At 37.6% G+C, this 24,424-nt stretch overlaps 2 protein-coding genes across 3 annotated transcripts in view; one reads left to right on the top strand and one right to left on the bottom strand.

Moving 5' to 3' along the window:
- Positions 1–918: 918 nt before the first annotated feature.
- On the bottom strand, positions 919–14,401 carry LOC134654220 (eukaryotic translation initiation factor 5A). 2 transcript variants are annotated; one of them, XM_063509688.1, is made up of 4 exons: positions 14,272–14,401; positions 11,676–11,919; positions 2,826–3,027; positions 919–1,113 (listed from the first exon to the last, which is right to left on the bottom strand). In XM_063509688.1, exons 2-4 carry the CDS (start codon positions 11,882–11,884, stop codon positions 1,042–1,044), a joined length of 483 nt encoding a protein of 160 aa, XP_063365758.1. In that variant the 5' UTR covers positions 11,885–11,919; positions 14,272–14,401; the 3' UTR covers positions 919–1,041. The 2 variants fall into 2 exon arrangements, with proteins under 2 accessions (XP_063365758.1, XP_063365759.1); XM_063509689.1 differs by having other exon boundaries at positions 14,206–14,294.
- Positions 14,402–19,880: 5,479 nt separating this feature from the next.
- Positions 19,881–24,424, top strand: part of LOC134654361 (dorsal root ganglia homeobox protein) — a 114,908-nt gene continuing 110,364 nt past the window's right edge. Inside the window, exons 1-2 of the mRNA XM_063509825.1 lie at positions 19,881–19,899; positions 23,662–23,870. Of these exons, the coding sequence (XP_063365895.1) occupies positions 19,881–19,899; positions 23,662–23,870 (228 nt within the window). The remainder of the gene's footprint in view (positions 19,900–23,661; positions 23,871–24,424) is intronic.

Here is a 24,424-nt window from a genome sequence, read left to right as displayed (position 1 = left end):
TATATCAATCTTTTCCCTCTACTGACACATTTCGCCCATGTCTAGTGGCGACCCCCGGCCTCGTATGTAGCAACATACGTCGTAGTGCACTGTGCGGACAGCATGCGTAGTCATCCTTCCTACTCTCTCCCGAGAAGCGGCCACGTACACGAACGATACTAAGATCGTCCCCGCAACCAATCGCGGTCAAGTGCTTAAACGGTGGCCTATTCTCCGGAGAGGGTCTAGGGGCCCGGTTCCGGCATTCACATTACAACAATACCCCTAGATTCAAATCCTTAATACAAGTGGACCGCTGCTTATCAAACGCCGTGCACGCGATCGCCTTGGGTCGCGCGGCCGGCCGTGCGTGTGGACACGTGTGTGGTGTGGACCAGGGATGTTGCGAACATCCGCATCCGCATCCGCAACCGCGGAACTTCCGCATTATTTTCAACATCCGCATCTGCATCCGCATAAAATCGATGCGGAGCTTATGCGGATGCGGATGTCAAACAAGTCGGTACAGGAACGTCTTAGTGGCGGCGTAAGTGCTAGGTAATTTCGTCATTACCTATAACGAAATCGTCTAGATCCAGAAAAGTCGGCCAAGTTACTGTTTATTAAATATAACGCACCTATATTCTTGCTCAAATACTAAACGTTTCGTTTTTTTTTAATGAAAAAATACTAAAAATTTAATATTTGACGTTTTCTAAGTACCTAATCTTGACATCCGCATCCGCGGATGTGAGCCTTTAAATATCCGCATCCGCATCCGCGGATGTCAAAAAATCTGCATCCGCAACATCCCTGGTGTGGACGCACCGCGACGGATCCAGGAGATGGTCTCACAACCATAAAAACGCGAGTGAAGTCGATTTTTTATATTATTGTTCTGACCGAGCAGCCTGGACTCCGCCGCGGTGCGGCGGACCCGCGCCGCGCCGCGATATTTTACGTTAAATTATACATAATATTATGTTTTACATTTATGTAAGAGTTGTTTGATTGTAAAAAAAATTATACGCTTGTTATATCCCTATTGATGTGAGTGGTTGTTTATTTGTCGAGAGCCGTATTTGCCTTAACTGCGATCACACACTCCTCGCCGCAGGATTTCAGCACGGTACACTGGAAATAAAGAAAATACAATGTTAGAAAAAATAAATCTAAAACATTTTTGTTGAGTTAATGAGTTTAAAAATGAGGAAGAACTTTTATTTTTAACAATTAACTGATAAAAGATCAACTTGTAACTTTAAATCTAAACCGGATTTGTTTTTGCTGACCTAACACTTTTTTATCATGATATGTTGTCATGATAAGTTTTGAATGAGCCATCACACATAATATTACGAATTCAAGGTGATATTTACTTATCAAGTTACAAATTTACTGTCCAAACTTAGACTAGGTTGGGTTGGATCAGTGCCAAATGAGACTGATTTAGTATTAAGTCGGACATTTCAGATGAATACATAAATGGAGTGAATTAATTTAATGAAACTGTACTCTTAGCCTAAGATCCATATAGCTAGTGATAAAAACACTAGCCCAGGTAAAAGGCGGAGGTTGATTTTCGAGTAAATTTAGCACCAACACACCATAGAAGTATGTCAGAGACTCTATACTCGAACTTTATTAGAAGCATCTTACTATTTTTCTTATAAACAAGTGCAGAACTGTTATATCACAAAAATGAATATCTATTCCAGACTGAAGATGACTGAGAGAGTACTGAAATTGGAGACCAGTGGCCCGTTTCTCAAAAGCTTGTAACTTGTAAAACAAGCAATGTCACTTTTTGACAGCTTTTGTTAGAAAGGGACTTCCACTTGTATTACAAGTTACAAGCTTTTGAAAAACGGGCCCCAGGGTACCTATCCCGGGAAAGCTAATTTAATCAAATTAGTGTCTAAAATATTAACAACCAAGCAGATGAATCCTTAATTTGTCTCCTTTGTCCTGGACGAGATAGAGATTGACTTGCTCAAATTGTCAAGTCCTAAGTTTATTAGGTGGGGAATGGCAACAAAAACATCCCATGTTTTTGTTTTAGATTTTGTATGAAACTAGCGACCCAACCCGGCTTGGCACGGGTAACAAATTATACATAAACCTTCCTCTTGAATCACTCTATTTATAAAACCGCATCAAAATCCGTTGCGTAGTTTTAAAGATCTAAGCATACATAGGGACAGACAGCGGGAAGCGACTTTGTTTTATACTATGTAGTGACAATGGTAAAACTCTAGTCGCAAAAATCTATTCCTCAAGCCAAGACAACTGAGGTTACAGAAACCAGATGTATCCTTAAACTCGTGATTCCAGTGAACGAGATAGAGATTGACTTACTCAAATGCTCAAGCCCTAAGTTTCTTAGGTGGGACAGAGAGAGGAACGGCATCAAAAACGTCTAAGTTTTTGTTTTTAGGGTTCCGTACCCAAAGGGTAAAAACGGGACCCTATTACTAAGACTCCGCTGTCCGTCCGTCCGTCTGTCACCAGGCTGTATCTCACGAACCGTGATAGCTAGACAGTTGAAATTTTCACAGATGATGTATTTCTGTTGCCGCTATAACAACAAATACTAAAAACAGAATAAAATAAAGATTTAAGTGGGGCTCCCATACAACAAACGTGATTTTTGACCGAAGTTAAGCAACGTCGGGCGGGGTCAGTACTTGGATGGGTGACCGTTTTTTTGCTTGTTTTGCTTTATTTTTGTTGATGGTGCGGAACCCTCCGTGCGCGAGTCCGACTCGCACTTGGCCGGTTTTTTGCTCTTTTATGAAATAGCGCGAAGGTGTTGAGGGGTTAATGAGTACAAAAAGTAATCTTACCAGCAGCTCTTTGCCGCTGTCAAAGTCCGAGCGGAGTTGGGTGCCCAGATCGCCGTCTGGGATCTTGAGGTCCTCGCGGAGGTCGCCGTTGTCGGCCATCAGGGTCAGGTATCCGTCGTCGGAGATGTCGGTCAGCTGGTAGTCCTCGCGCTTCACGTGGGGAACGTCCATGTTGTGGGTCGAGGGGCAAATATCTTCGTATCTGTGGGCGAGGGGATAATAGTTAGAAGTGGAGTTAAATTAGGTATTTATAAAAAAAAACTAAACTGGTACGTTTGTGTGTGTGTAGTAAAGTCTGAAGATAACGATACGGACAAAGTTTTGTCACTTTTATCATAAAGTAAGTATAGTATAGAGTAATCGGCCCATACAAGCCTCGCTTAGTTCCACAAAAATTCAAGAGATGTCACTCAGAGCACCATTGGGCCTAAATATATATTTGTGTTATTTCAAATCTTGCCAATTTTTAAATTAACATGTATAGTTCTAATTTATTTAGCATATTACAACAAAAACCTTTTAAAACATCCATTTACACATAGTAAATCGACGCAGAAAAAAATAAATAAATAATGGCATGAACTATTCTAAGCGCCATCTATCGCATTACTAGACAGTTAGTTTCTTGCCGTTGTAACACACTAAATAGCTCGATTGTTTGAGAAAGACTATCAATAGATGTCACTGTAGTAAATCCTCATACTTTATGATCATATCACAGACAACATATCAACATTATTAAGTAATAAATAATATAATTTTTCTCAAAAATGGACGGCAAAGTCGACGTTGCCGGTTAAAAAATAGGTCGCGAAGTGTGTAGTTTATGGTCATTCTAAAAATTAAAAAGTTAAAAACATTGCAGTCTCGATTTCGGGACTGCAATGTTGCATACAAATTCCATTATTAAACGAGTTCCAAACTTTTTAAAACTTTAAATGGCCATATCAAATGAAGGCATAGGTCCATTAAACAGCCAAACAGATGATCAGCACTTATTATTAATATAATGTTGGTACCGCGACTATTTAGGTGTCTCAAATACGTTGGCGTATTTTCAGCAGAAAAATACACTTCTATTTTTTTTAAAGGCGGCAAGCAAATCTTTTTAATGGTTTTACTTTTCTCTGTGAAAATTAGAACGTTGCTTCTGTAAAATATCTCTTGCACCATTTTTGAGAAAAGCACTATATATGACTCGGCTGGAAGGCTACTTGCTGGCTTCGGATTCAATTAAACGGACTCCCAAGGTCGTCCGTTTAAAACGAATCCTCAGCTTGCAAGTAGCTACTTCCGAACCTCGACAATAATGTACTATTGTTCTTAGAAACGTGATAATAATTAAAATATATTAAACCTACATGGTATCATCAGCCACACTGTTAAGTGTTAACTGTACCGATGTACAGTTAGGAGTGTTGCTGTTTGTATATTAATTTACTTAACCTTACGCATTACAAAATTGTCCTCATATAGCTATACATATATTTTAGGACAGTCTTACACTAATCGACCTACTTGGTAACAAAACATTGTAAATTCTTGAGCAGTTAGAATAGCAGGGCAGGTGACAAAAACTTGCTCAAAAGCATAGAAGGTAGCATCCTATAGAAGTGGTGTACGCGTGCCTCCGTGAGGGACAAAACATGTAAATTCGACCAATCATAGCGTCGCATTGCGCCGCTATGATTGGTCGAATTTATTTGTTATGGTGGGCAACAAATGAATTCGACCAATCACGGTGGTCAATTTACGGTGGGGAATAAAACAAGATGTGAGACTGTGACAAGGACAAACAATAATAGCGCTTTCGCTGCTACTCCTACTGAAAGATACATAAGACTATCCCGTTCTGTCAGTTATCCCCTGCTTCTATTCATGCTCAAAAGAGAAGAGACATCCGACATTTAAAAAAATATCCCTATATGTATGAGAGCAATAATACAATGTGTAAATGTAAATACATACATATCTTATATTTTATGATCATATCAAAGCTGGAAGTCCTAGGTTCGGATCCCCCTAAAAGTGTATTAATATGGTGTCCCATGGTGGTGGCCCATTTGTCCCCGCCGCCATACAAGAGGTGTGGACAGATGGGAATAGATATAGACCATTAATAATACACACACAATTAAAAAACAAATAAATTTCCTATGAGGATTTGAACCCAGGACCTCCTACTTCATAGCACATAGCAGAGCAGGGTCACTGTCACTACTGACTAGCTAGGAGGCCGTAGAAATAATATACAATTTATATATATTTAAATTAAGTACAGTCAGCGTCGTATAGTAGGTCGCATCCAAAGTATTCAAATAGTTCAGTACGCCATACAAATAATATGGTGTACCGAACTATTTGAATACTTTGGATGCTACCTACTATATGACGCTGACTGTACTTATATAACAATTAACAAATCAGACTGGTAGCCACAGTTTAATGGCTAATCTAGGATTAAAACTTTTTAGTGGCTTGCCATTATGTTCAAAACATTTAGCTTCATACCACATCAAATATTTAAGTTTACCGCCATTGCCCGCCAGCATTGAACAAATTGGTTGTTAGTGGGTAGACAAAATAAAGTCACTATCATGTTAAACATTGAATTTATTAATTGTATTTTATTATTTTTAAAAGAATCTTCATAGCATGTGTCTGTCCGTTGAAACAGGAATCAATCTCAACCATCTTCCACTCAAAATATTTTACTTGTGGTACAGTCGCCATCAGATATATCGGAGCGGCCAAGGCGCTCACAAATATCTGAACACGCCTCTATTGTCAGGGCGTTAGAGTGCGTGTTCAGATATTGTGAACACCTTGGCCGTTCCGATATATCTGATGGCGACTGTACAGAGATGCATTGACTATTTCATCTTCACTCTCTTGTTGCATACATTGTAACTTCTAGTGGCTAGAGGCTGGGTCCTGAAATCAGAAACATATTTTTTATATATAAAATGTAATAATATCACAATAAAGTTTAATACACATTGCCTTCACATTGGAGTCTGTTTGCAAACACTAACCATTGTATAGATTTAGACCAAGAAAAGTATGCAGCGATATTGATCGCCTGCGCAGTACATGTGTTATTTTAAATGTCAAACATCTTTGAAATTATGACGTACCTTTCTTCTTTCTTGCTCTAACTCTAAATACTTTGGAATCTTTTGCTTGCTCGGGTATCAATATTAGCATGGGGGGTTAAAATAAAACTTGACAATAGTTATTAGTGGGCAAGGGGGCAAAGCAGTTGTTTAACCGCTCATGCTAATGTTGATTCCAAGCAGAAGATTTGAACTATGAGCGTAGCGAGTGGTTCGAGAAGTGGAATCTTGAGCGTTGTGAGAATTCAAGGCACGAGGGTTAAACAAACATTGCCACCTAATGAAACACAGAATTTATCACCATGCCAACGCAGGGAAAATACCAACTATAAAATACCAAAAAAATCAAATCCACATGAACATTATAAAGAATTTATAATTCAAAATCATCATTTAAAAGTAAATTCTACCAGCTAACATAAGGAAACTCAAAATTTAGATCTGATTACTTTGCCCCACATGTGGGAAAAATGCAATTTTCTCATTAGTATTTGAACAATCAAGGGGGCCTTTACCAGTTGGTGTGGTGATAAATTATTTAATTAACCTTTGTATTCAAAACAAACTTACCTGAAGTGTTAATTTTTTATCAATTTTATCATTTATTGGCAAACAGTAGACACTGTCAGATTAATATGTAGGTTTTACCATTAGTAGTGTTCCGTTACTACATCGGCAATTCACGTCATCATCACAGGTCTTTTCGTCTATTGCAGACGATTTATGCATTGCTGTTTAGACAACGGGTTTGGTGATTGTGGAGGCCGATGCGTGAGCGGCACGACCTCCCACATTTTGGGCACATGTCGCGCTTAGCACAGTCTTTAAAGCGCCACATCGGTCTTCCAACTTTCCTTTTAGCATACCTACGCAACTGCACCAAGCAAGACACGTCTAGGTATTCTATTCACGTACTTGTACTATAGTTCAAATGAAGCTATAATATGAAATTAATAAGTTTGTATAAACAGAAACAACGCAAAGGCAACAAACGCGGTGCCGCTTTGTGGCGACTTGACTATTTGACAGTTTATTTTTAGTGTTGCCGTTGAAAGTTCTTTCTTGTCCCTAAATAGAGCTTTTATGATTTATTATTATACAATATTATTAGTTCAAATAAAATATGATATTCCAAAAGACTACAAATAATATTATATAGTACTTAAATTCCAAAATAATGATAATTATGCCTCAGTGTCCATTTCTGAGGGCCTACCGCGAACCACGTTCGACGTGTTGCCTCTCTGTCGCACTTGTAAATTCGTACGTAAGTGTGACGGGGAGGCAACACGTCGAACGTGGTTCGCGGTAGGCCCTCAGCTTTTTTAAGGAACAGGCGTATAACATTACCCTGAAGTAGGGGACTAATTTTAAAATAGCAATAATCATTACTTGATGCCGTTTTTGACGTTTCTGTGCACGCTGTTGTCTGTCTATACTTATAGGTCACATAATTAGTGATACAAACACCTGCCTGGTCAATATACGCAAAATTAGATATATTTATTCTAATTATAACAGAAAAAGTTTATTAAAACAAACATTAAATGCTTTTGTATAATAATTTCAGGTTTGATAGGTACGGGTTTTGCCATGGGAGAAGTTGAAAAGGAACGTTATGAAAACATATCTTTGTATGTATAGGTACTAAGATGGTACAAATCATGTACAAATCTGTTGCTTAAAAATAAAAGCACGACGCGACGTTGCCAAACTGCTATGAGTTACTGCGAAGCGAGTCCAGTTTAACTCGACAACGTCGCATCGTATTGTTACAATAGGGTATTTTCGTACTAGTCAAATCAGTTACTTTTTTATAGTTATTGCAATGCAACTTGTATCGTAAATTTTTAGAAGGCACGATAAGAGTGAATTGAGCATGAATTGAGGTATTTTATCTCATTAGGATCGAAAGAGCTCGTGAATTTGAGTACAAATAACACAAAAGTGGCAAAAAAGATCACAATATAAAAAATGGCAAAAAATAGTAGTTTTCGATATAAGTGCGAGAAGTATGTCATTTTGCACGAGTACCGAGCTTTCGATTTTTCCGGTAATATACTGAGGGGCTACCGCCAAAACCGAAATTCGCAAATTGCGGGGATCTTTCTCTTTTACTCCAATGCAGGCGTAATTAGAGTGACAGAGAAAAATGCCCGCAATTTGCGAAATTCGATTTTCGCGGTTATAGCCCTGTCACTTACAACGGATGCCTTTACTTTGATATCTGGTGGCGTTAAATTAACTCCAAAATCGTCTGAATCACTCATTTTTATTTAATAACTTATGCTTTCTTGGCAATTACTTACAAACATAAATCACTTTAAATGTTGAATAAAAAAGGCGGGAAGGGAATAAAAAAAGTTTTACTTTTAATTGCCATTTTTTTCAATGTGGATTCTGTTGTCACTGTTGTCAGCATTATGCCAATTGAAGAGAAATTGTATTATTAAAATTAATAAAATTAATTTTCAGAACATATAATTATACATGGTCAACCAGATCTTGACAGTAGAAAAAGGCGGCAAATTTGAAAAATGTAGGCGCGAAAGGATATCGTCCCATAGAAAATTTGAATTTCGCGCCTTTATTTTACTGACAAGATTTGGTTGACCAGCTATATGTAAAAAAACATGAATCTTTTGTTATTTCATTATATTGATATATATCTAATTAATTACATTTATATTAAGTGTATAAAGTGTATTGTACGAACGTCAGCTTCATTCTGTCGCGCGTTGTTCAAGTAATACTATTGGGTCTCGAATAATACTCCTTTATGCCCAATCGCGCGTTGTTCAGGTGGGTCATTTATAAGCGGGTCTCGCATAATACTCATTTATTTAAAATGTATCAATCAGATTACTTTTTAGCACTAGTGTAAAAAAATCAAACTTTACGCACGATTTGCAGCTACAAAAACTAAACTTTTTGAGCAATTGGATTAAAAAAATATAAAGAAACGCTCAAGTACCAGTGGCATGGTGGCATATAGACGGACTTACGCCAGTAGTAATGTCTAATCCTTTTGCCATGCACCAATGGTAGCATGCGCAAAATTATTATGACAGGTATTTATTTTCAGCCGGTTTAAATAGTTTCGGCAAGACTTATGTAGCATTCTTATAATATATAAATATTATCATCACCACAGTATCGTTTTCCGAAATTACTTTATGGTTATACCGTTTGGCTACGCTATTTCTCTGTACCCTGCCTCTCCCTTCCCTCCCTGTACTCCTTAAGTGCCCGAACTCTCTTTACTCATACTGAAAGATACATAAGAATATCCTGTTCGGTCATTTCCTTCCACCCCTCATGCTTGATCCAGTTTTAAACTAGATTCATGATTTATTCAATACGCTATAAAGCGACATCTGTTGATTACTTCTAATCGTTGGCAACGACATATGTCTACTAACTTTCAATGAAGACGTATAGATGTCGTTAGGAATTCTATGATTTGGATGTGACACAGCGCCATCTTGTATCCATGATAGGCAACAGTGCATTTTCAGTGACGCCATCTGGTAATGATGCGCTTTTAGGCGGTCACATTTGAATGTATGGGATAGCAGCGTCTGTATATATGTAGTCTGTGCTTTTATACACTACCTTAAGTGTAAGGCCTGAGTTGACGCTCGAAGCGGAGCGTTCGGCGGGGCGTGCAGCGTGGCGTCGGGCTCACAAGTGATGTGAGCAGCGTGTACTATGGCCGCTCCTATACGCTTGCATTTGTTTAACATGCTCGCCGCACGCCCCGCCCCGCTACACGCCCAACTCGAGCGTCCACTCAGGCCTTACACTAACACATTCAGTGTCGAAAACTTGACTATCGCGTATTTTATGATTTCGTTTCCAGGCCGGACGACCCGATAATCGGGATCGTGGCACTACAGCTTTATATGACGAATTTTTTGTGGCTTGCCGCAGATGTCTTGTTTGGCTGGGTGGCAATGAATGTGTTAATACATGGCCAATAAGGTCGTGTATACATATTTTTGACACTGTTCGTATCGATATTTTGTGAAACGTATTGTAAAGTAGTAGTAGTAGTAGTAGTATTTGTATGTATCCCTGTACGGTGATCCCACAACACAGTGGTGTGATGAGACGCATAGTCGGGACTGGTGTATTATGTTCGAGTACCCTCAGCACAGAAACAGTATGAACTGCGCCTGCGACTCTATGGGCTCGCATTTTAGTCATTCACGACAGTTGAGAAATTGCAAGAATAAGGGAAACTATTTCTTTTAATTTGCGAGCTTTCATAGTTCCTAAGATCGTAAAGACCATTTGTTTTTAGGAAAAGTTAAATTACAAATAAAGTTAAGTATGATTAATTTGTGACTAGCTTTTCGGTGAAGGAAAACATCGTGAGGAAACCTGCATACATCTGCGAAGAAATTCAAAGGTGTATGTGAAGTCCCCAATCCGCATTGGGCTAGCGTGGGGACTATAGCCCGAGCCCTCTCGCGCATGAGAGGCCTGTGCCCAGCAGTGGGACGTATAAAGGCGGAATTATTATTATTATTATTATGATTAATTTGTAAAAGGCTGAAGAGGATAAAATGTATTTTTACACATTTCAATTGTATCCCGGATTTTACGTCCACGCATACGAAACCTTGCGATACACAAACTAGATTTTAACTGTCATATTGCATTTTGAGATTCCAAAAATGTATGCAACTACAAGAAAGGGCTTATTATTGAGAGCCGTCCTTGGTTGTATGCCGTTCAGCCACTTGTATATTCATGAGTAAGCGAATGTGTGACGTCATCACGAGACAATAACTGTATTATAGGTTTTCAACAATAGTTAGCCAGAAAAATTGCAGCCAAATGGAAAAGGTATGCAAAGGCCCTAGCCAAGGTGACAATCGTACATAACCAAACACCAAATGATAACTAAAATCTAAAAATGTATCAGGATTACATTTCTACTAAATCCATACATTATTTAAGTTTCGATTAGCGTATTCTATCACCGATTGTCATCTTAGCTAGGCCCCCAGATCCTTGATTTCAACTTTTAGTCACTTGAGACAGGCGATGACGAGTCATGTTTAAAGATACGTGACGTCATCTATTTATCTGTATTTTATTTCATTATTCATCATATCAATATTTCAGGGTTGAGACACTTGGACCACGTAATACAATTATTTATACCTAGTCCAGTTTTAACTTTAGTAAGATAGTCAATTTATTTTGCCAATTTATCTTAGAAGTTAACCTTTTGACCTTAACTGATAAGCTTTCTTTGCAATAATAGCACATTTATGCATTGTTACTAATGCTAACCTAAATACACATTCACAGAATACAAGCATAAAATATTGTCAATTGCCACCTAAAACTTGCTAACAAGAACTTAGTTTAAACATTTCTCGATCTTAAAATAAATTGTTTTCGTAAAGATGTATCAATAAATTATTATCTCAGTAGGTATAAATTAAATTCTGTGCATTTACTTCAAATTAAACTATTGTTATTTAGATACAAGTTGATAATTTTCGCTCTCTACTCACTACTGGCATAGAAACACACATCTGCAAAAGTGCACACCCACTTTATGAATGAATTCCATTCATAAAGTGGGTATGGAGTTTTGCCGCTTGCTGTACCTGTTTATTGTTTGAAAGCAACGTGTGGTGTGAATCTAAATAAGGTTTTTGTAAGCAAGTTTTATTTGTAAACTGGCAAAATTTATAATTGAAGTAACACTTACTTCTTGCCGTTGAAAATATCAATTCCGACCAAGTGGACTTTAGCATGACCGTGCTTTCCAGTCTTGGAGGTGGACATCTCAACAATCTTGCAGGGGCGACCTTTGAGCATGACGAAGCCGTTCTTGCGCAGGGCGGAGCATTGCATGGGGAAGGTGGCCGAAGCTCCGGAGTCCCCGGTTTCAAAGTGTGTGTCCTCAATGTCACCCATTTTGTGGTAGAGTATTAACTACGGTCCGGAGTGATCTGCAGAATAGACAATGCTGTTATAAAAAAAAGAACTAATGTATATTTTACGGTATGGTTGAAATTTTCTAAGGTGATCTTCTAGTCATATCCAAATCGTAAAGACCTAAAATAATTATAAATAGTAAACAGGTACATTTTTATGATGTTACATGGTGCTAATCTTTTTCCCATAAAAATGCTGACTAACCTTAAACTTATTTATATACTTGAATTATTTCTGTTGAATTTTAGTTCCCATGTTTTCAGGCATCTAAAATAACTTTAATTTTTTTTATACATATGCCACTTATGCGTATTTGTTAGTAGCATTACTACAAAAACATGTGCAAAAATTTGATAGAATAAAATTAGCATTTGAAGAAGTTCAAGTACCATGAAGGTGATAAAATGTGAAGCCAACTATGAAAAGGTGTGTCAATTAGAATAAAACCAACATCTAATCATTAGAACCTTGGCATTAAACTGTAGTGTGTGAGTCACACTTGTGTCGAAAATTTAGCGCAGGTTATTGACCCTAAGTCAATGAACCCTAAAGGTCTAGACTTGTAGTAAATAGACTTGTTAAAGGAAAAGAAAACTGCTTATCCCGAGGGTCATTAAACCATTTAGGCAAGAAAATCTTTAGCTTTTACAGAGACAAGATACTTCTTAGAAACAATGAATGGTGTCAACAAGCTGATTTCAACGTAAGTACATATATTTTGAAGACTTCTGGTAATACTGCCCCAAACATAAAGAAACAACTATAAGCGCAAAGTTTAAAAGCAGGACAGCTTACACAATCAGGAAAATTCATAAAATTGCTAGAATGTGGTTCATGTCGTGAGTAGCATTCAGAGGCCCTAAGTATACCTACTATGTGTTGCGCAGAGTAACCTAAAGGAACTATACATATGCATGAACACTATTTCCCTTTATTCTATAGGTTCCTAGTAGTTAAGTGAAAAATAAGTATATTGGCTGAAAGTAGCAAATGTATCCCTGGACGGTGATCCCACAACAGTGGTGTGATGAGACGCATAGTCGGGACTGGGGTATTATGTTCGAGTACCCTCAGCACAGAAACAGTATGAACTGCGCCTGCGACTCTATGGGCTCGCATTCTTCAATTCTCTACACTCTAGAAACATATTCACTTCAGGTAGGTTCATATTAGTTATTATCTGTTTGTTGTTTAAGTGGTCCCTCCTAATAATATAAATGTGAACTGTCTGTTTCTTAGTGTGACGTCTTCAAGCTTAAACTGCTGAACCAATTTAGATGAAATTTGGTATGGATTGAAACCTGGGAAAGGACTTAGTTTTTATTTATCAAGCATTAATCATCACTATTCAATGCAGATGTCTGCATATCAGACAAATCAGACCAATTTCACTTGACTTATGTTAGAACAATGCAACAGAACTGTCATCCAACAAAATTGCTATGCCATGTGGAACATGCTGGATCTGTCAAAGATAACGAATATCACAGCCCAGGTAAAACCAGATCAATAAAGTCAACATTTAGTACGAAAATGAATAAGTTATGAGCTCCAAGTCTCGAGGAATATCACCATAAACATGTAGAAATGTATAGCACACCATATGCTTAGCTAGAATTGTAATGTTAGCCACTAGTGTGGACAAAATCGTTACACAGACGTTAACGAACTCGCGAGACAGAAATATCTTCTATTTGCCTTAAACGTCACTAAACACTTGGAAGCTGAATAACTTGAAATAACCTAGTAATACACAACAAATAACTAACCTATACGTGTAAATTCAACCTCAGATTGCAATTTTCACGGTATGGCAAATTTGACGGCTTAACCCCACCTAGCGCAAAGCAAAGTAAACCTTTGTAAGCTCTGTGGAGTTTAGATACATATATGTAAGGGATATTCATATTATCACTTAATATCAAAGATAAATTAAATTTTAACAATATGAACAAGAAAATCAGGCCTGAACTGGTGTGGCGAAAACACGAGCCCAGCCGTGTGGTCTCCCGAACATGTGGCGAGTGGCGAAGGGACATCTTGGGCATGTCTTCGACCAAATTCACTTATTTTATCAATCACACACCTTTTCAACGAATTACACAGGGCTTTCGATCACATAAAACTTGTAACAGAAACGTGTGAGTTCAACACACTGAATAAAAGAGATAACGAAAAAAATAGCGTTTGACAAACGTGCCGGCGCCGCGGTGCTAGTTTATTTTCGATATTTACACAAAAACCACATCAGAAAACCGCCCTATTTTCGCGAAAAAATTGGCACCATGTAACATACTTACGAAAACAATAATCACAACGTTTTAAAAAGGATTCACGATAAAACTAAGATATTTATCGACACTCACATGTGACCGACGGGTTCTTCAACCGAAAGGTCAATTTGCGCCTGCGTAGCACCTACAACACTCACTTCCTGTAGCGGGGTTCACAAAATGGCAGCAACGCCGCCGTAATTTGGCGGTAATTATAACGAATTCAATTATTTCGCTATAAAATCGTTACGAAAGTTAATAAAATAAGTAAAAAAAATACAAAATTATTTATGATTTATGTTTTATTGAGTCATAAACAAAATTAATAATATCTGTTAAAAATTAGTTCGAAAACGAAGCCATTTTATTCTGTTCTACCGTCTTTGCGAAGTAGTATGTCAAATGTCGAATAGATGGCAGCACTACATGTTTTCACTGTCAAGTTCAGAAACCTTCAATATGTAACTGAGCAAAAAAATATTTTATTATTTATTTTAACCGTTTCTGCGATAGTAAAAAAAGTAAACTTTATTTATTGTAAATTATTTTCACTCATTTTTCACTATATGCCCTTTGACTCTGAAGATGTGTTCACTGCGTCCGATAGGTGTCGCCAATAGTTCGAAACTTCTTCGGAACGTAAAAAAGTTCCAAATAGGTATCGTCATTCATGCCAAGTCAACATGACGTCACAATGTCGTTGGTCTCGGGTTGGTGTCTGACTCACTCGGTAGACTGGCCAGAATGTTTAACCGATTACGAACGGAAAAAGTTAACAATTGCTTTGGTCAATTTTAGGGTTCCGTAACTACTAAAAAGCGGCCAAGTGCGAGTCGGACTCGCCCATGAAGGGTTCCGTATTTAGGGGATTTATGACGTATTAAAAAAAACTACTTACTACATCTCGTTCAAACCAATTTTCGGTGGAAGTTTGCATGGTACATCATATATTTTTTTTAGTTTTATCTTTCTCTTATTTTAGAAGTTACAGGGGGGACACACATTTTACCACTTTGGAAGTGTATCTCGCGCAAACTATTCAGTTTAGAAAAAAAATGATATTAGAAACCTCAATATCATTTTTGAAGACCTATCCCTAGATACCCCACACGTATGTGTTTGATGAAAAAAAATTTTTTGAGTTTCAGTTCTACTATGTATGGGGAACCCCCAAAATTTATTGTTTTTTTTTTTCTATTTTTGTGTGAAAATCTTTATGCGGTTCACAGAATACATCTACTTACCAAGTTTCAACAGTATAGTTCTTATAGTTTCGGAATAAAGTGGCTGTGACATACGGACGGACAGACGGAGAGACAGACAGACATGACGAATCCATAAGGGTTCCGTTTTTTGCCATTTGGCTACGGAACCCTAAAAAGGTATCGTAAAGGGTAAAGGTGACATTCGGATGTCATGTACAGCTGCATTATTGTTGCGACATAACTGCTGCGGCATGGATGCCGCCGCTGTACCTATCTGTTACCTACTTATGCATTAACAAAGTACACTTGGCGAAACTCTTTTTTTATATAGGAGGCAAACGAGTAGACTAATCGCCTAATAGTAAGCTATTACCGTCGCCCATGGAGGCCATGGACACCTGCAACACCAGAAGGGCTCCATAAGTGCGTTTCCGGCCTTTAATTAAGAAAGGGTTACGCTCTTTTCTTGAAGGTTTGAAAGTCGTATCAGCCGGGAAATATCGCGGGGACAGTTCATTCCACACTTTCTTTAAACTTGTTCTAGGTACTTACCTAATAAAAAAAATACTGACAAGTCGAGTGATGGTAGCTGTGAAAATAATCATAAAAATAGAAAAAAAAAATGTTTTCTTTGGTCGAATCGACCTAAACTCATAAGTTAATCTATAGTTTTAGAAGTAGGTACCTACCTACAAGAATAATATTTTCCTTCATTTATTTTCACAAACATCAATGAAGAAGACTGCAGTTAATTATTTATAACCACATCCTTTGTACGTAAGCCACGTGTTAAAAACAATAAAAAACAACGAAATGTACTTGCATGTCTTATCTTAAATGAAGTCCAAAAAACAAAAAGAATAATGACCGTTATTAAAAAACCCTCAAAAACAACGAGTGACTTGCACACAACCATAATAACGACATCAAAAGCTTACGTAATTGTATCTATCCTTTGTGTCTGGCCCCGGCCCTATAGTGATTTATTGAAGAAAGCTTTTAAACCCTTGCGGGTTCCATTGTGCCATGGGTCATTGCCGGTGCTGCGACTTGCTCTATTAATTTAATGTTTTTTTTATGGTTTCGTGGGAGTGAGATAAAAATGGTTACTTAAAAACAACACTAGTTTTGTATGAAAGGGTCTTAAATTAAACACTCGTAGCATAATTCGTACCTACCCTTGGTAAAGTCCTATGCAGATGCTGCGTTGTTTTACCAATAAGGGTGCGAATTTTAGGTAAGTATATTATATTATGTACCTACTATTTTGAAATCCAAGATGGCCGACGTATATATCCCACATCTTGGATTTTAAAATGGTCACATTTTGGAAATCTGTGCCTGTCTGATATCAATTTTTCGCATACGATTAACCGTGGGCTAGTATGATTATACTAGCCCAAAAAAGTGACGGCCTCAGAAAGTGACGTTCTCAGAATCTCTAAACCGATAGTGACGTCTTCAGAAAGTGAAGCTTTAAGAAAGTGACGTACCTCGAAACGAAAGTGACGTCCTGAGAACGTCGCCTAACTCAAAAGTGACCTCTTAAAGGTAATGACTTGATATGCGCAACTAAAGCCTAAGTATAAACGTTAAGGTGAGAGAATGCGACTTATCAATGATACATATTATAAAACAAAGTCCCCTGCCGCGTCTGTCTGTCTGTATGTTCACGATAAACTCAAAAACTACTGTACAGATTTTCGTGCGGTTTTTACCTATTAATAGAGTCTTATTCTTGAAGAAGGTTTTGGTGTATAATTTGTAAAGGTTTTATGTAAATTCGTTGAACTACTCGTGCGAAGCCGGGGCGGATCGCTAGTTTGTTATAAGCCTCATATTATTCCTGTCATGACTTCCAGGAGTTTCAAAAGGCGGCCACATAAGTCTTAAAATTAATTCCACTACCAAAGTAGGTAAGTAAAAAAGATTTAATTTTCAGCTCTACCAAAACTCAATAGCGAACAAAGTGCCTTCAGACAACACTGAATATGTATGGGGCAAAGGCAATAAAAGTCAACTGCGGCGATAAAGTGCCAAATAAATTCAGCGAGCAAATGAAAACAGGACGCTCCCGCGCGCCATTACCCCCCAACGATTACAGCAAAACGGGAATCCAAATGAAATCATTTACCATATTATTATTTCTGTACTCCCACAAACTCCATTTTGTCTGTACATACGCGCGAAGCCAATTTTTTAAGTGTGCCCGCTCAAAATAAATTATGTAGGGGGGAACGGACAAGAATGAAACTCGCGAAACCGAGCTAGAAAGAGACGGGTGTAGTTTCGTTGTTGCGCCCGCTTCGCCCTCCGTTCCACTTGAAGACGGCCTCGAGAGCTAAGCTCCCATTTTATTGTCACTTACACCGCTACAAACTTTACTTTGCAATCCAAAAAACAACTAATCCGCACCATTGTCTAGATTTTAAAGCTCAAGTTTGGAGTTTTTACAGTTTCTTAAACGCAAAGTTAAGTTGGCAAGAGAGTATACAAGACAAGTAAATTTTGAATCAGCGCTCTGATTAAAGAATCAGACGCTGAAACGATTGCTTATAAAGTATTAAGCTGCTTATTTTGGATTGTCCGAGAATATTTCATAATAATGCCGTCTTATTGTTCTGTTTACGAATTTTGAAGGAATTATTTCGGATAAGATGTTTTCCTGTAAAATTTGACAATGAATTTTAAAGTTTTGATGATGATAGGTTAGTGACAGTTAGTTATACGTCGCAGACTCGCACTCGCACCACCAGGCTGTTAGAAAATGTAAGACACCTAAAAGTTACCTTAGTAATAATACAGAAAATAATAATCAATTGTTCAGATAAAATCAAATAGATAATAGACAGACAATAAAAAAGAGATTTTTTTCTACTCCAGCACTTAAATGTGTCAATTAAATGACTGACAGTGATATCTAAAGCAATGTCATTTGAATGCTTTGTCTATAGGCTCATAAGATGACTGCTAGCAGTCATCTTATGAGTATAATACAACTGCTTTATTTTTTTTAAAGATACAAGTTCCGATCATCTTGATTGAAAGAGGTATGTTTTCATTTACAATAATAACTCTTTTTTTTTTAAATAATAACTCTTTTTTTTTTTAAATAATAACTCAATTTTTTTAAAATAATAACTCTTTTTTTTTAATAATAACTCTTTTTTTTAATAATAACTCTTTTTTTTAATAATAACTCTTTTTTTTTTTTTTTTTTTTCTTTTGCTGCAGCTGTCATAGAAAAAGTAATGTACCTATGCAACAGCTCATAATTGGTTCTTAAAATTCTCGGGTCTTTTTTTACAAAACTCGACTACGTCTCGTTTTGTAACTTCGACCCTTGAATTTTAAGAACCCTTATTATATCACTGTTGCATAAACTACTATTAAGTGATTGTAGCACCTATATAAATTGGCACTTGATCGTCAATTTGTGAAAACGTGTGTCAAGAGCTTGTACTGAAACTGAAAGTGCAAAAAATATTTTTTTTTCTTCCTCGCGTTATCCCGGCTTTTGCCACAGCTCATGCCTGGGTCCACTTGGCAACGAATCCCGAGAATTGGCGTAGGCACTAGTTTTAGTTGCAAACTTTTAATGATCAATTTTCATTATGTTTTCATTCTTTAAACAGTTTTTTTTAATATTCCCATAATATCACGAATCAAGGCACGTGAAAAAGTCAAACTGGTGTCAAGGAAATTAAATTCACAACAGCCGGCGGTATTCAAGGCTTCGGCAAACAGGCGCGTTTTCCGGGCGGGGCGTGAGCGTTTTGTATGTAAAAGCGGCGCGCCCGCTCACGCCGCGCCCGGAAAACGCGCCTGTGTGCCGAAGCCTTTAGGGTTATGGGATAGTAATATCAAATGGGTCGCAAAAATTACAAAAAAAACTGGTTTGCAAGAGGAACTTTTTTGACATGAGAAGATAGCAAATGACTTAACCTATCTGCCGTTTTAATTTGGCAAACTATGTACCAAACACCCTGTATAAGCGGCCTCAGGTCCCTATCAGCTGCCAAAAATCTAAAGCTCAATACACCCTACAAACAACTTCCAGAATGTGCAAAAAGGTTAGTGAACGAGCTAATTCCATTAACCCCCTGAAGGTAAACAGAGGTAACTCGATATCAATAAGGTTAATGAGTACCTAACTGTGTTAGTGGCCGAAAATTGAGTTACGACGAGGCCCATTAGAAATCGAACGCTATGCACAAGCGAGAGGGAGATAGATGAAATAAAACTACTTAGGTATGCAAATGGATTATATCGCGTATAATCAATTTAAAATACATCCCGCCTTTGAACTCTCTAAATACAGCGTCCGTGGTCAACGGGTGACCACGACGCGGACGTCGAGCTACAGTGGTAGATGAAATTGTAGAAATAAAATAAAATTGAACTAAAGGCGAAATAAAGTGGCAATTAGTGATGGGTAGGACATCAATTTAAAATGAGTTTGTATGAGTACCTCATTTTCTAAAATGAGGTGTTACAATGTCTTACTTCAAATCAGGTGAGCTACTAGCATATTTTCAGCGTCGACTATTCCATTAATTCCAACGGCGACAAAAATATTTAATGTATATACATATTTATGTATTCATCACTTCCTTTATAAATAAATAAATAGTAACATTTAATTGGAGTGCAATTCTGGAGGTTAAGAATAGAACTTTTAGGAGAAAGATAATTTTAGAATCAAGTAAAATAAATAGAGGAGTGAAGCAAGACATTTTTGGGGTACGAAGTACTGCGACAAATTAACAAAATGAGTGGTACAAATGAGGTGCCTCACGAGTGAGCGACTCAACACTAGTGGCAATACATAGATATAGTAACTTTCTCATTCGTACACCTACCTATTCCATATTTATCTTATACCTTTATACGAGCAATTTTTGTATATTTATTTATTTATATGTATATATATTTCGGGGATCTCGGAAACGGCTCAAAGGATTTCGATGAAACTTGCTATATGGGGGTTTTTGGGAGCAAAAAATCGATCTAGCTAGGTCTTATACCTGGGAAAACGCGCATTTTTGAGTTTTTATATGATTTCCGAGCTTTGCTCGGTCTCCCAGATATTTTCAGTTTAAATATCTTTGAGGTAATGCACTTTTTCCTGTTGCACTCGTTGCCACGGTTACGATGGCCTGGGTCAATCTTTAAACCCTTGTTTTAAGGTATTTAGTATAACCAGAGGGCCTACCGCGAACCACGTTCGACATGTTATTGCCTCCCTGTCACACTTACGTACGAATTTACAATTGCGACAGAGAAGCAACACGTCGAACGTGGTTCGCGGTAGGCCTTCAGACTTACATTTTTACGGCAGTTATAAGCCTTTAACATAATGGGTAATCTACTTTAGCATATTAATAGAACGTTTAATTTGATTTTTACCACACCAACTGGTAAAGGCTCTCATGATTTTCAAAATCTGATAGCAAAGTTGCATTTTATTCACATGTGTGCCAAAGTGCTGGTAGAATTGACTTTTAAATGAATACCTATTTAATAAGTTTAATAACATTAATTTGGATTTGATTTGGTTTGATTTTGTTTGATATCTTACAGTTAACATTTTCTTCGGGTTGGTGTGGTGAAAATTTTTGTGTCTCACTCGGGGGCAAATTTTGTTTATCGCTCGTGCTTTAAAACCCTCGCAACGCTAAAGATTCCATTTTTCGAACCACTCGCTATCGCTAATATTATCAGGAGCGATTAACAACAACTTTGCCCCCTTGTAAATCAAATAGATAACTATTTTTAACATAGTATGCCACTATTTTTTGCGGCAAATAAAACTACAAATAAGTTCTTCTTTAGCGGCGCTGGCACAGAATAAATAATAGTACCTACTAAGTACAGAAGACAGAGAAGACTCACTCTCTAACAAAACGCGTCTATTACGATCAGCACAGATATGGCCGCTAGGTGGCGACAGCGCCACGCGCGGCTTATGTCTTTCCCCAAAATTGGGACCGGAACGGATGTACTTTTAGCTACCAGTACGGTTACCATCAGTTTGTCACTGACATAAACGCCGTCGAGAACGTAATTTACTTTCTATACATCCCGTTTGCACTAATATGCGAGTGCGAGCGAGATGTATAGAAAGTAAATTACGTTCTCGACGGCGTTTATGTCAGTGACAAACTGATGGTAACCGTACTGTAGCAAAGCGACGAAATCGCGGAGTGAGCCACGCCTGGCGCTGGGCACTTTTTGAGGTGGGGAAAAAATGATAAACTCGAGACAGCGTAAGGCGATCACGTGACCGTAAGCTCCGTAAGGTGGCCACTCATAAATTAGATGGCATTTAAATCAATAAAGAAAAACTCAATGTCATTTGACATTTATGTTGCGGACTCCTTTTCAAAACCTGATACTTACCTTTTTACACACTCTTAACCTATGTTCAAATAATTTGACGTTCGTCATGGCAGTATGTAAAATAAACATGTCAATGAAAAAGTGTGATCTTATTTGAGAATGATAATAATATATAATAAATAAATAGAATACCTCCGCTAAACGTATGTATCGTGTTACGGGCGTCGGTAACATAGTGAGGTGAGTTTTCACTTCTATCGGCACTCCCGGAGTGCAACCGTTGTTGTTTGTTTTTATACTCATGTAATTAAACCAACTTAGTTGTGTTCCACAATTTTTAATCGTGTTTCTTCGTATCATACGGCCCGAGTAATCGAACTGCCAACTAAATTAACACTCAAACCCTCGTATTATCGAATGTGGCAATTAACTGGCATTCTATTATACTCCGGGCACAGGTGCGTGACTCTTGTACTAATATATCACATGGAGTGACCAATCTTGTACCTTATTGCGACGAGGTAAGGTTTATAAAATGTTGCTTTTTTGTATAGTCCACATCAAAGGTATGCGATTTATTCCCATTTACTTAAATAAAGCACGAAATGTAGGTATGCAGGTATAGGGCAGTATGAAAAATCCAAACCTATACAAGATGTTTTTATTCACTATTACCCTACGCAAGTAGGCAATCTGCCACTTCTGGTAGTTGTATGGAGTTAATAATGTTAATATACCATGGAGTATATAATTATGCAAGAGAATAAACTGTATACTTTTATTTTACTGCACCCGGTACAACTCGCGGAGGTCTTTTAAATGAAAATATTTTGATATTTAGATATATTTAAGTTATTTTTGTATGATTTTTTATATACCATTAACCTTTTTGTATAATAAATAAATTTGAAATTCGTCATATAAACTGTATTGTAATACCCGATATTGTTACTGTATACTCGTAGTTTTTAGCTCAGGGGTTCCAAACTTTTTTGGTGACTGAAAGCGGAATATTTAACGGAGCCCAAATTAAAAAATTTCGTTCGTCACTGTGGACCAGATATACTTACCTATAGAAGAGCTGTTTTTAGGGTTCCATACCAAAAAGGTACAAAAGGAACCCTTAATATGGTGCGACTCTGTCCGTCTGTCACATGGCTAAATATCTCGAGAACTACTGAAGCTATTTGAAAGGAATAGTTGCAAACAACGCTAACCCAAACACATTAGAATTGTATTTTTTTTAATAATTATGCAAAATGCTCAGTATTTATAAAGAGGAGGCAAAATTTAAGTCTTAATAGCTACTAGGTCGCGTAGGATATCATTTAAAAGAGCTCAAATTGAAGTTACAAAACAATTTTTTTTTATAGTAAAAAAAAAAATTACTTCTACAGGTCGCACAGATTAGTTAGCCAATTTGCTGATAGATGGCCCTGTACACAATTATGCTTACTATACTTCTGGTGTACTTCACCAGAAGTATAGTTTTCTGTTTATAGTTACATGACATAATTTAATTCAAATTCAAAAAAACAAATTGTAATTCAAAAATATTTCTCACCGAGTTTATCATTTTCCTCAATCCAAGACTAATGAAGTTTGTCTTTAATACAAACTGGATTAAAAAACACGACAAAATGCTGCTTAGACGAATTAGAGTGATCAGAGTAACAACTCGATTAGTCCTCCTCCCTAATCCGCCCAACGGTCACTTAATTCTCTTTTACAGCAATCTTTTCGGCCGCTAAAAGTATTTCCAAACGTATAAATAATTTAACGAACGAGGACGTAAAGTTTGCGACCGCCTCACATGCAAATCGAGTCAAGCGCTTCGTCTCGCTCTACCCCATATTTGTTTAACGCGTATGCACGAGACGAGAGACCGCGGATGCAAGAGAGAGAGGGAGGCAGTCGGTAGTTGCGTTCTGCTAAGTGAATCAGTGCCCGCGCTCGCTATTAAATCAGGGCGAGAGGTGGGGAGGGGGAGTCAGCGGGTGGGGTTTGTTTGCGAGGCCGAGGGCGGTTTCAGTCTGGCGCGAACGCTCGCGCGGTGTGGATGTGCGCGCGGTGACCGCGTGTGTACGGAGTTGGCGGGAACATTCCCGCCCACAAAACGACAAAATATTTTCTGACGCTAATAAGGTAATGTGTTTGTGGTGCTATCAAGGTTCGCTGAGTGGTTGTATAAGGTTTGGTTCGCAGTTTTGATTTTCGCTGAAAGTTTTTCAAAACTTTTTTTAGGTTTTGGCCATATGAGGCTGAAATATTTTAATTACATAGTCACAAATGGGAATTACTTCTACAGTGCCCTCCAAAATATTTTACCGATATACCGGCAACTTTTTTAATTTTAATGATCTTATTTTGTCATAATAGGCCATTCAAGTATTGACGAAAGAAATACATTTAATTGATTATTAAACTAACCTATAAGATCTTTGACAAAAAACTAAATTTTAAATTTTAACCCATAATAACGCAAGTTGCGTTACGCAACCATAATAACTGAATAGAGAATATGCGCTACGCGCCTACGGCGGCGTAGCACCTGCTACGCGCGCACGTGAAGTTTCGTAGCGCTTCTGAAGTAAGGGAAGGAAAATCTTTATCACAATATCTTGGGGCCCGATTCGCATTTTGAAATAGACATCTATTAGATATCTTTTAGACATCGCCAAGATACGATAACGATATGA

The sequence above is a fragment of the Cydia amplana genome, chromosome 14 (genome assembly GCF_948474715.1).
Source record: "Cydia amplana chromosome 14, ilCydAmpl1.1, whole genome shotgun sequence".
Taxonomy (NCBI): domain Eukaryota; kingdom Metazoa; phylum Arthropoda; class Insecta; order Lepidoptera; family Tortricidae; genus Cydia; species Cydia amplana.
This window is presented reverse-complemented; position numbering and strand designations above follow the sequence as displayed.